Raw genomic sequence first — 12,124 nt, forward strand, 5'->3', positions numbered from 1 at the left:
TGAACGTCGCGGGCCGGATCTAGAAAGGCCTTTCCTCAGCGTCCGGTCCACGACGTTGCGTCCTCACGACCGACGTCAAAGACAAAAAAAAGATGTCTAACGTAAGGTTGGAGGGGCCCACGCGTGTTACCAAGATTTGGGTCGCTCTCAGAAGACTCGACAAAAATGGTTCGTTGATGTTTCACGTCACGTTTTCATACTCAAACAAGAAATTTCCTCGCGATTGAGGTGTCGCCAAGGCAACCGGTGGCTCTGAGTCGATGACTTGTAATAAACAGTAAATTATTGACGCCAATTGAATGCTCATAGTTTTTTAAAGGTTGTTATCGAGTAAAAGGTAATGCTTTTCTCCATGTTAAAAGCCTAACTGCTGCTTTTGACTGCAAGTCATCGAAGAGATCCACCGGCGTCCTCCGTTTACGACGGGAGTTCCGCTCATAACGCCGGCAACCCGAATTGAGACATAAAGTCGGAACGTGAACGCAGTCCTCGAGTCATAATTTCTGTCGATGTGAAAAACACTTGAAGACTATGAACTGATGATAACTGAGCCTGCCTTCCTGTGCAACGTGACGTATGTCGGTACCATCGTAAACTGAGGACCCCTGTCCTGTGTTTGGTGTACAATTTCAATTTATGGCCATGTTTTGGTTAACGACTAACTTTAAAGAGTTAAATGATTAATTTCTCGTATTTTACTGCTTCTCTCCATTGGGTCCAAGCATATTGTCAAACCCGGGTTGAGGCAAAACGATTATGTAAAAACAACATTCTTCTTGTACACAAAATTGAGAGGAAGTGAAAAGCTTGAAATGAACTGGTCACCTTTTTGTGTGTGTGCCTGTATTCTGATATGGTTTGAATCAATCGACACAAATCTATTCTTGTAACATTTTGATGCAGTGCCGCCTGAGGGATCAAAGGTCACGGGCATTCAATGTGGGTTTTCGGCCTTGCCGCTTACATGCAGTGATTTCTCCAGATTCTCTGAACCTTTTGATATTATGGACCGTAGATGATGAAATCCCTAAATTCCTTGCAATTGTACGTTGAGGAACATTGTCCTTAAACTGTTTGACTATTTTCTCACGCAATTGACTGAGCAATTCAGGGAAGCTCCTTTTATACCCAATCATGGCACCCACCTGTTCCCAATTAGCCTGTTCACCTGTGGGATGTTCCAAACAGGTGTTTGATGAGCATTCCTCAACTTTCTCAGTCTTTTTTGCCACCACTCCCACCTTTTTAAGAACGTGTTGCAGCCATAAAATTAATGATTATTTCCTCAAAACAATAAAGTTTATCTGTTTGAACATTAAATGTCTTTGTAGTGTATTCAATTGAATATAGGTTGAACATGATTTGCAAATCATTGTATTCTGTTTTTAATTATGTTTAACACAACGTTCTAACTTCATTGGAATTGGGGTTGTAGATACAGAGAGACCATCAATACTTTCCTAAATCGTTTTACCCCTCCATCATGCTTTAAACCCATTAAAATGCATAAAAGCACACTTGTTGTTTTTGACCACAAAAAAACACGAACGATATAGAAAATACTGTTCAGTCTCTGTTATGTGCCTTTAAGAGGCAGGGTCTGGTGGGGTGATGTGTGACGCCTGCGAGTCCGCGTCGGAGTGTCTGGGCATGAGCTGTGGTCGACAGCAGCTTCTGTGTGACTGCTAAATGTATTTTATTGTTATCCCTGCGTTCAATAAACAGCTGTAAAGTACGACGGCGACTGTGCCTCTCCTTTCCCACATGTGAGGGCATTGCAGTAAGTAAATATACTGTAAAAACCCATAAAAGCCATCGCCTAAATATCTGCGAAGTACAACAATTTAATAAAAAAAAATTCTCTTAAGCTTTTCTATTTGGCACATATGCACAAGTTATACACAGTACATGTTATAATTAATAACTTATGGGTAACTGATGTATGTTGCAGATGACAGAGTGGTGGCTCTCCGCGAGGTGTCCATTCCTCATGCGGCTGACATGTCCTCCATCGTACAGGTGCTCCCGCCGCTTGTTGTTATGTTGTTGTCACAGCAACACCACACACACACACACACACACACACACATACACACACACACTACAGCGACAGTCAGTCAATGACTTATATAATGATAGATAGATAGATACATAGACATATTTACATATATAGATATAGATATATAACACTGTATGTCTTTAATAATATCATCCGTTTTAGATCATCGCCACCTCCTTTGGTCTGAACTCTTCAGATATTATATTCAAGGTAAGCAGAACACAGTATAATAATATTTGTACATTTTATTACTCAATCACTGACTTTGCATATTCAGATAAGAAATCAGCAAGGATTTCTGATCCCTCTGAACAGTTCCATCCCAGCAAACAGCAAGCAAATGTATGTATTTGTTTCATATTTATTCATTGATTTATAGTAACATTTTAAGTGGAAATATTAATTGCATAGTTTGGATTCATTTTATACATCATTTTTATTTTTTGTTATGGTAAATATTTTTTTGTCATAAGTGCAGAACATGTAAAACAGCATACTGGTAATTGATGTTAGATGAGTCTGAGGTCGTTTCCTAGTTGTTAACTACAAAGCGTCCTTTTCCTTGCACTTTACTTTTTACTGACTTTACTTTTTTTCTTTAATTTAATATTTATTTTAATCCATCCAATCACTCTATGAACCGCAGGGTTGCGGGTGTGCTGGAGCCTATCCCAGCTGACTTTGAGCGAGAGGCAGGGTACACGCTGAACTGGTCGCCAGCCAATCGCAGGGCACACATACAGTGTAGACAAATAACCATACACACCTATGAACAATTGAGTCTCCAATTAACCTAACATGCATGTTTTTGGAATGTGAGAGGAAACGAGCGTACACGGAGAAAACTCATGCAAGCACTATCACTGGAATTTGTTTTGAAATGTAATTCAATGTGGCAGCACGGTGCAAGACTGATTAGCACGTCTGCCTCATAGTTCTGACGACTCTGGTTCAAATCCAGCCTCGCCTTTGTGGAGTTTGCATGTTTTCTCTGTGCCTGCATGAGTTTTTTCCGGGTACTCCGGTTTCCTCCTACATCCCAAAAACATGCACGGTAGGTTGATTGAAGACTCTTAATTGCCCGTAGATGTGAATGTGAGTGCGAATGGTTATTTGTTTATATGTGCCCTGCAATTGGCTGGCTACCAATTCAGGGTGTAACCCGCCTCTCGCCCGCATTCAGCTGGGATAGGCTCCAGCAAGCCCGCGACCCTAGTGAGAATAAGTGGTACGGAAGTTGAATGAATGAATGAATGCAATTCAATATTAAACTTTAGTTCTAGCTTGCCATCCATTTTCTGTAGTGCTTAACCTCATTAGGGTAGTGGATGAGCAGGTGCCTATCCCAGCTGAATTTGGGCGAGAGGCGGGGTACGCCAATCGCAGACTGTAGTGCTAATAATTGTTTACAAATTGTTTTTTTTGGTTTAATCTTTATCTGTTATGCTGAATCTTTAATTACATTTTTCCATGTTCTAATTTAATTGTCAAGCTAATTTAATTTTGGATAAGTAAATAGAATAGGGGCAGCTGTGGCCCAATGGTTAAGATCATTGCATGCCACCGTGGGGGACCTTGGTTCAAGACCCTGACTGGACCATCCGCCAACATCCCCTGTACTCATGGCTGTGGTGTCCTTGAGCAAGACTTTGATACCCTGAAATGCTCCCCGGGCGCTTCAGCTGCCCCCTGCTCCAGTGTGTTCCACTAACGTGTATGTGTTCACTGTGATGGGTTAAATGCAAAGAAAACATTTTGTGTGCATGCATGCATGTGCATGACAGTAAAAGGTGATTCTTCTTCTAGAATCATGAATAAATGTACTTTTGATTTTTATGTCTGTACCATGGTATATGCTAGTGTTTTCCTTATTTATTTTCTATTCTACATTGTTAGAATAAATGAAAAGTGTTGCCCACCCCTGCTACACATTATGAACACAGTTGTTGTTTATCCTCACAGGCCCTACTTGCTTGAGGTAGCCAAGATCTTTCAGCATGGTAACATCACACTACACTTCATACAAGACACAAATCCTACCCTTTAGCACACATCTATTCATTTAAGTCAAATATAGTCAATATCACAATAAAGATCCATTGAAACTTCTCAATTTCACCCAAAAGAAATCAGAAATTTTCCATTTAACTTTATATTCATTGTATTAGTTAAGCTTCCGCTTTTTTATGGAGGGGAGGGGGGGTTAATGGCAAACAGACAATATACATGCAAACAGCAAAATATGCGAGTTTTCTGCAGGGTGGTCAATGACAGGTGGACATTCTTGACCAAATGTAGCATTTTATGAACACATGGTGCACCTCACTTAGCAACATGATTCAGCAAGCTGACTGAACGGTTTAACAAATATATTTCAAATTTCTGAGAGTTTTTAAAAATATTTCACTATGACAGATTAGGCACGTTAAGCTTGATGGTATCAAACTACACACATAATATGATGAAAGTTACAAAACATAAGTGCTAATATTTGCTCTGCAACTAGCTACAGTTCCAACCTCCATTGGAGAAAGCCAAAATGCTGATCATAATGTCAGTGTAAACATCAGAAGATTTCTTAAACGGGCACTAAACCCATAATGACAGGGTGGACAGCAATGTCAGGGACACATAAAATGTTAAGTATGATTATAGAAATATAATATACATGGCCTAAATGACTTGTTTTATCAAATAAGTTTTTGTGGACAGTGAAAAACATAAAATTAGTTGATTTAGTATCATAAACCATGTGTTACACACTCTGATTTTGCAGAGCAGTGTGTGAGACGTTACATCACCACGTAAATCCAATGAAAAAAATTATTTAAGATGGAGGAAACATGTTTAAAATACTTATCATTATACTAGTATGTGTGCAAAGGTTTGGCCACTCATAATAAGACCTCAACGTTTCAATATTCTGCAGAAAATGAATTATTTGGGTACATTTTTATGATGAATGAATGATTCTGATGAGAACACCCAAGACACTTTTTAGTGATGTTGACCCAGAGATGCATTGTACTTATTATTATTTTTTTTTTACAATATTTATGTTTTTAATGGCGGCATGGTTAGGTTAGGTTAATTGAATACTCTAAATTGTCCTAAGGTGGGAATGTGAGTATGAATGGTTGTTTGTTTCTATGTGTCCTGTGATTGGCTGGTGACCAGTTCAGGGTGTACCCCGCCTCTTGCCCGGAGATAGCTGGGATAGGCTCCAGCATGCCCGCGACCCTAGTGAGGATAACTGGAACGGAAGATGAATGAATAAATGTTTTAAATGTAATTTTCTTTTGTTTCTAGTGCGTCCCAACCCTAAAAGCACCCCCATGACTGTGATCAACAAGAGCATGAAGACCAGACTGCAAACTGTCGACAAGAGGGTATGAGGCTACTGAAAATTAAGATGTCAAATTTAATCTGAAATGTACTTATTTATCTATGTAATTTTTTCTCTCATCAAGTAAATATGTTTTTCGTCCAAATTGCCCATTAAGATGTGAAATATCATCAGAAATAATGCATAAGTAAACATGTAGTTGTATTTGTTTTTATTAGAATGTGCATTCATTAATTAAGATGTATAATATACTGTAATACAAAAAGTACTTATCCAAAAGTATTTTCTAAATGCTGATTTAATCGTGGCTAAATATAGTCGGTTTTGTTTTTATTAAATGTTACATGAATTAATTCCGACATGAAATACAGTATAATATGTAGATATGTATAATATGCATTTTAATTTAATTTAGTTTATTTAAAGTGTATATTTAAATATTTAAATGTAAATTTAAAAACGTCATTTAAAACCATTCTAAAATATTGGATTTTATTTTTCCATCTGGTGGCACGGTGCTCGACGGGTTAGCACATCTGCCTCACAGTTCTGAGGACCGGGGTTCAAATCCCGGCCCCGCCTGTGTGGAGTTTATATGTTCTCCCCGTGCCTGCGTGGGTTTTCTCCGGGCACTCCGGTTTCCTCCCACATCCCAAAAACATGCATGGTAGGTTAATTGAAGACTCTAAATTGCCCGTAGGTGTGAATGTGAGTGCGAATGGTTGTTTGTTTGTATGTGCCCTGCGATTGGCTGGTGACCAGTTCAGGGTGTACCCTGCCTCTCGCTCGAAGATAGCTGGGATAGGCTCCAGCCTGCCCTCGCGCCCTAGTGAGGATAAGCGGTACAGAAAATGGATGGATGAATGGATGGATTTTTCCATTGACATTTTTAAAAAGGGTTTTAAAATATTGCATTTTATTCAGATTCAAAATTTTTATTGTCATATGCACAGTAAAAAAACAATGGGAGCACAGAGCAATGCAATTAATACCTTGCAAGTCTCCCTCCACTTATTCAAAGAAAAGCAATATGTAAATAATGTGCAAAGATGTAAGAATTTGACTTCAGGTATTGCAGGTTGCAGAGGCATTGCACAGTGTAAACATTCAAGTAAACAGGATTACAAATGAAAAATATTGCACAGTGTGGTTCACAGATTGTGATGTTATTGGTTCAGAAGTCTAATGGCGTGTGGGTAAAAACTGTTTATTAGTGTCGTTTTTCTTGCCGCGACGCTCTTGTAGCGTCTGCCAGATGGAAGAAGTTTGAAAAGTGTGCATTGTGGATGTGTGCTGTCTCGGATAATGTTCTGTGCCTTCTTTGTGGCACGACTGTTGTAAATGTGGTGTAGTGTTATGAAGGCTACTCCACAAATGTGTTGTCCAGTTTTAATGACAAGCGGGAGAGCCTTCCTGTCCTTTATGGTATAGTTCCCATACCATTCTGTGATGGAGTTAGGCAGGATGCTTTCCACTGTGCATCTGTAGAAGTTCCTTAGCAGTTTGAGGGCAATTCCAAATTTTCTCAGCTTCCTCAAGAAGTACAGTTTCTGTTGAGCCTTCCTGATGAGGTGCTGGGTGTTGTGGGTCCATGTGAGGTCATCTCTGATGTGGGTACAGAGGAGTTTGAAGGTTTTCACCCTCTCCACCCGAGTCCCACTGATGACAAGCGGTGTAAGCTCCTCTTTCCTCCACCTCAGGTTGCTAATCATTTCTTTAGTCTTTACAGAATTTAAAGAGAGATTATTTTTACTGCATCAGGAAACCAGCTGAGCCACCGGTGTCTACCGGTGATCAGGCAAATGATTGTCATGTCATCAGCAAACTTGATGATGGTGTTGTCATCCTGGGAGGAGATGCAGTCATGGGTAAAGGGGGTGTACAGGAAAAGGCTGAGAACCCAGCCTTGAGGATCGTCTGTGCTTATTGTCTGTGTGCCTGGTGGCCAGGTGCCAAGTCTGTCTGTGAGGAAATTCAAGACCCAGCTGCAGAGGTTGGGTGTTAGTCCGAGGGTAAGCAGCTTCTCAGCCAGCCTGCATGGGATGACCGTGTTCAATGCTGAGCTGTGGACAATAAACAGCATTCGAACATGATTGGTTATTATTATTTCTTTAATGATTGTAAAATATTCAATTGTTGCAGATTCAGAGACTTGAGGAGCGTTTGCCTCAAATAAAACTCAAACGCAATGAAAAACTGAGCCAGGTAAATAAATATAACCCATGCAAGTGATGCACCTTATTTATAGCACTGAAAATCAATGTAACAACATCCTTTATAGATTAATCTTTTTTAACATAGGTTAATATTTTCATATTTCCCTGTGCTCTCAGGAGATTGAATGTCTGAACCAGAAGTTGATGTTTCTCCACAAAAGGATGCAGGTGAGTGAAGACTGTTTTCACAGCAGGTGCTTCAATGAGCTAAGTGACTCGATATTATTTATTCACGGCAATGATGTTGTCGGTGAAATCTCCCTGAATGATGATCCCGTCCCCAGCCAGGACCGAGGCGCCACAGGAGAACCTCTTAACAAATAACTGCTAAACCTCTTTCAGCTCGATGTCAAACGTTGCCAGGCCGCACACTGAATACTATTTACTCACTTAGCACTGAGCCACGTGGGGCAATTGTTTTGAAAATGGGTTCATCATTTGAAGCATCAGTTATAGTGATCTCTCCTGGTGAAAAGCAAGGCTCCAGTGGTTTCAAACATTTTTGTTTTGAAAATTCTTTTTTGCTGGCGACCAGTTCAGGGGTACCGTGCCTCTTGCCCAGAGTCAGCTGGGATAGGCTTCAGCACGCCCACAACTCGTGAGGATGAGCAGTATGGAAAATGGATGGATGGAAATTCACACACACACACACACACACACATACACACACACACACACACACAGTAAGACGGAATATCATGTTCTATTTACAAAAAAAAGATGAATGTGTGTATTGTGTTATTGATGAGAGAATTCTGGTCAGGGGTGGGGGGTGATTTCATAGTTTGGGTGTCCTTGCGTATTTATGGCAGGGGATGATTATGTGGGATGGGAAACACAAAGATTTTTTATTGAGGTACATCATTTTTTTTCAACATTTTTTGGACTGAACCGGTTGCATTTTTTTGCTCTCAACTACTCCACATTTGGAAAATATTTGTTCACAATGAACAGATGATGCTAGCCTGTATTCAAATGTTTATTTAATGATTTATTTAATAGATGAGGGTAAAGGGTTAGGGTTACCCTAACCCTATGTAATCATATATTGATATAACTATGTGTTAAAAAAAAGGTTGGTCAAAGTCAAGGTTGGCTTTGGGAATTGAACCCAAGATCCTAAAGTTTTACTGTGTCACAGTGGAGATTTTAAGCTTCCGCTGTGGTTTCTTAGTTTTATAATTGAGGTTTATTGAGAATCAGACTTGATCAGTCGAACAGAACAAAGTTTCTCGAGGGGAGAGAGAAACAAAGACAAAAGACAAAGCACTAATTGTAAACAGGATGAGAGAAGTAAATCATTACATCATTTACAACAATGAAACATTAAATATGAGTGTTGCTTGGGGCTGTGGTGCTACACCCTGTGAGGGAAGGACAGGACAAGATAGAACAGGACAAGGACATGAGAAGAAGCATGCAGGACAAGGGTCGTAAACCCGGCTGTACAACTGAAGTGTGGTGGGATTAATTATGTAAATTATAAAAATCTACAGGACGAGAGTACAAGTGAGGGGATACACAAGCGATTTGCGTATTCATGAGTTATTTGTCGCAGTCAGTGCGTGACCCCACACCCAGTGAAAGAGTCCTAGGGGTGTGTGCCTGTGGATACATGCAAGTGAATTGACACCGTTTTACCTGCAGAAAGACTGACAGAAGTTTCCTGTAATTGCTGTGGCCGCACCGCGGCGGCTGAGGACCCCACCCAATCAATCGAGGGGCGGGATCAGGCCCAGGGGTCCACCCGAGAGCACCCTGGTGGACCCAGGGCGGTCCGCAGGCCCCACCGAGGCGCCCCCACAACTGGCCACCCAGTGGGGGCCGCGGGAACCAAATGCCACCCCCCAGCCACGCCCCCCAACCCCACAGGATCTCATCCCTGACCTGGAGAGGCCACGCCACCCTTTTCCGACTGAGGACCAAGGTCTCCACCAAGATTTGGAGTTGCTGATTTTCATCCCAGCCGCTTCACACTCAACTGCGAACCGCTCCAGTGATAGTTGGAGATCACGGCTTAATGAAGCCAACAGAACCACATCATCTGAAAAAAGCAGAGATACAATACTGAGCCCACCAAACCGGACCCCCTCCACGACTCGGCTGCGCCTAGAAATTCTGTCCATAAAAGTAACAAACAGAATCGGTGACAAAGGGAACCCTTGGCGGACTCCAGCCCTCACCGGAAACAAGTCCGACTTACTGCCAGCAATGCAGACCAAACTCTTGACACTAGTCGTACAGGGACCGAACAGCCTGTATCAGGGGGTTCGCTACCCCATACTCCCGAACAATCTCCCATACGCCCTCCTCATGAGAAAAAGAAACCAGCGTCTTTATTCCCTTTGTGTCTATTATAATGTTGGGTAAGATAAATCTAACAACCCTCCACAGGACTCCCCGAGGGACACGGTTGAACGCCTTCTCCAAGTCCACAAAACACATGTAGACAGGTTGGGCGAACTCCCATGCACCCTCGAGGACCCTGCCGAGGGTGTAGAGCTGGTCCACTGTTCCACGGCCAGGACGAAAACCACACTGCTCCTCCAGAATCTGAGATTCGACTTCCCGACGGACCCTCCTCTCCAGCACCCCTGAATAGACCTTACCAGGGAGGCTGAGGAGTGTGATCCCCCTGAAGTTGGAAAACACATTACCCTTTCGGGCTGTGCCCCGGCCAGGCCCCATGGGTGCAGGCGCAGCCACCAGGTGCTCGCCTTCAAGCCCCACCTCCAGGCCTGGCTCCAGAGGGGGGCCCCGGTGACCCACGTCCAGGCAACGGAAACATACATCCATTTATATTATTCATCATAGGGGTCTTTTAGCCGTGCTTTGTCTGGTCCCTCACTTAGGACCTGTTTGCCATGGGTGACATTACCAGGGGCGTGAAGCCCCAGACAACTTAGCTCCTTGGATCATTGGGACACACAAACCCCTCCAGCACAATAAGGTGTCGGCTCCAGGAGGGGTTCTTGCTAAAATCTTTACCAAAATGTCAAATCGTCATATGTAATAAATAAAAGTTGCAATTATTTCAAGCATTTTAACAAACTATTATCCTTAACTTCTGATTTCAGAATTACTTAAATTTGTTGTGTAAATGTAATACTGTGATGAGGCGATGAAACATTTACATGGTTGCATAACAACCCTCTGAGAGAAACCGTACCAACAATGTGGCCCGTGAGTTTGATACCCCTGCTTTACTCCCTGAGCTAGCCAGGTATATTTCTGCTGTATAACAAATACATACTGTATATATAACTGGTGTTGGGCGGAAACTTATCCAAATTTGGTCAACTTCATATTTTTTCACAAATTGATACTATTGCGCAGTCCCTACATGAGTCTGAGATTTTTAGAAATTACTGACCAATCTATAGTCTTTAAAATGGCTTACTCTTATTGAGGATCCAATGTTAATTGCTCAACAAACATGGCCTTTTTATTCCTCTGAAAAGTGATGGGTTTTGAGATGCGAGGATTCTGCCCGATGGCAGTGATATGCAGAGATATAATGCAACAGAAAATGGACAACTGCTAAACCTTCAAAGCTACAACTTTGACTATGTTGCACGTCCTCTAATCTTTGATATTTGCACATTTAATTTAAACTTTTTTATATACTGTATATACCATAGTTTTATTTAGCTTCTTTATACTGATTGTTATTTATACTTTTTTTTTTTTTTGTAGCACCGTGAGCCCTTGAGTACCATAATTTCAATCTTCTGTATGTGCTACGCATATTGGAGAATTGACAATAAAAGTACCTTGTCTAAACTCTTAATTATTCACTGTATTATCACCTGATCGGCCCGTGAACCTCTCAGGTGATTCATTCAAGCAAAGAAGCAGTTTCTGCTTCTGACGTGCTTCACAAATTGTGATTTGAAGCAAGCTTTGAAGCAGTGGTTTTAAGGAATTGGAGTTTAGGGGTTGAAGCACATATTGACGTTTCGGTGTCAAAATGCCATTGCTACTAAATAGATCAGCCCGCTCCTTTGCAGGTGGCGGACTCGCTCACGTGGAAGGGAATGCTGGCCCGACCACCTCTGTGGTGAAGCATCCGCCGACACCTCTCTATCAAGTTGTCATGTCAGACACAAAAGATGGCTCAGCACACCACATTTAAGAGCTTTGCACTGGCAAATATACTGTAGGAGAATGCTCATGCCTTTTAAGGCGCTTGCTGTATATTTTCTTTTAAAAAGTTAAATAAAAGATTTTCTAGATTCATGGAGTTGTGATTGTTGCAGGTAAAAAAAAAAGAAATTAAGTAATTAAAATGTAAAACAAATATCAGTCATCATTCTTAATGATGTTATTTCATTCTATTTTATAAATAAAATGAAATATAATCAAATAATTGCATTGAACATAGCATGTATTTATCTATTTAACACAATTTTAAATAAAATATTTAAAACAGTAATTAATTTTAATATTTTTTAATTAAATGTATAGCTGTCCTGGCCTAAACAAAATATATTATTAATTCAT

The 12,124-nt window shown here is 41.0% G+C and overlaps 1 protein-coding gene across 2 annotated transcripts; it reads left to right on the plus strand.

The window, feature by feature from the left end:
* The first annotated feature begins 39 nt into the window (after positions 1-39).
* On the plus strand, positions 40-11,856 carry si:zfos-1056e6.1 (uncharacterized protein LOC107988029 homolog). Of its 2 annotated transcripts, XM_061765376.1 has the most exons (9): positions 40-168; positions 1,952-2,019; positions 2,222-2,269; positions 2,337-2,401; positions 4,022-4,059; positions 5,369-5,448; positions 7,548-7,610; positions 7,739-7,789; positions 11,632-11,856. In XM_061765376.1, exons 1-9 carry the CDS (start codon positions 93-95, stop codon positions 11,683-11,685), a joined length of 543 nt encoding a protein of 180 aa, XP_061621360.1. In that variant the 5' UTR covers positions 40-92; the 3' UTR covers positions 11,686-11,856. The 2 variants fall into 2 exon arrangements, with proteins under 2 accessions (XP_061621360.1, XP_061621362.1); XM_061765378.1 differs by lacking the exon at positions 7,548-7,610.
* The last annotated feature ends 268 nt before the right edge of the window (positions 11,857-12,124 follow it).

Source organism: Phyllopteryx taeniolatus, chromosome 2 (genome assembly GCF_024500385.1).
Source record: "Phyllopteryx taeniolatus isolate TA_2022b chromosome 2, UOR_Ptae_1.2, whole genome shotgun sequence".
Taxonomy (NCBI): Eukaryota; Metazoa; Chordata; class Actinopteri; order Syngnathiformes; family Syngnathidae; genus Phyllopteryx; species Phyllopteryx taeniolatus.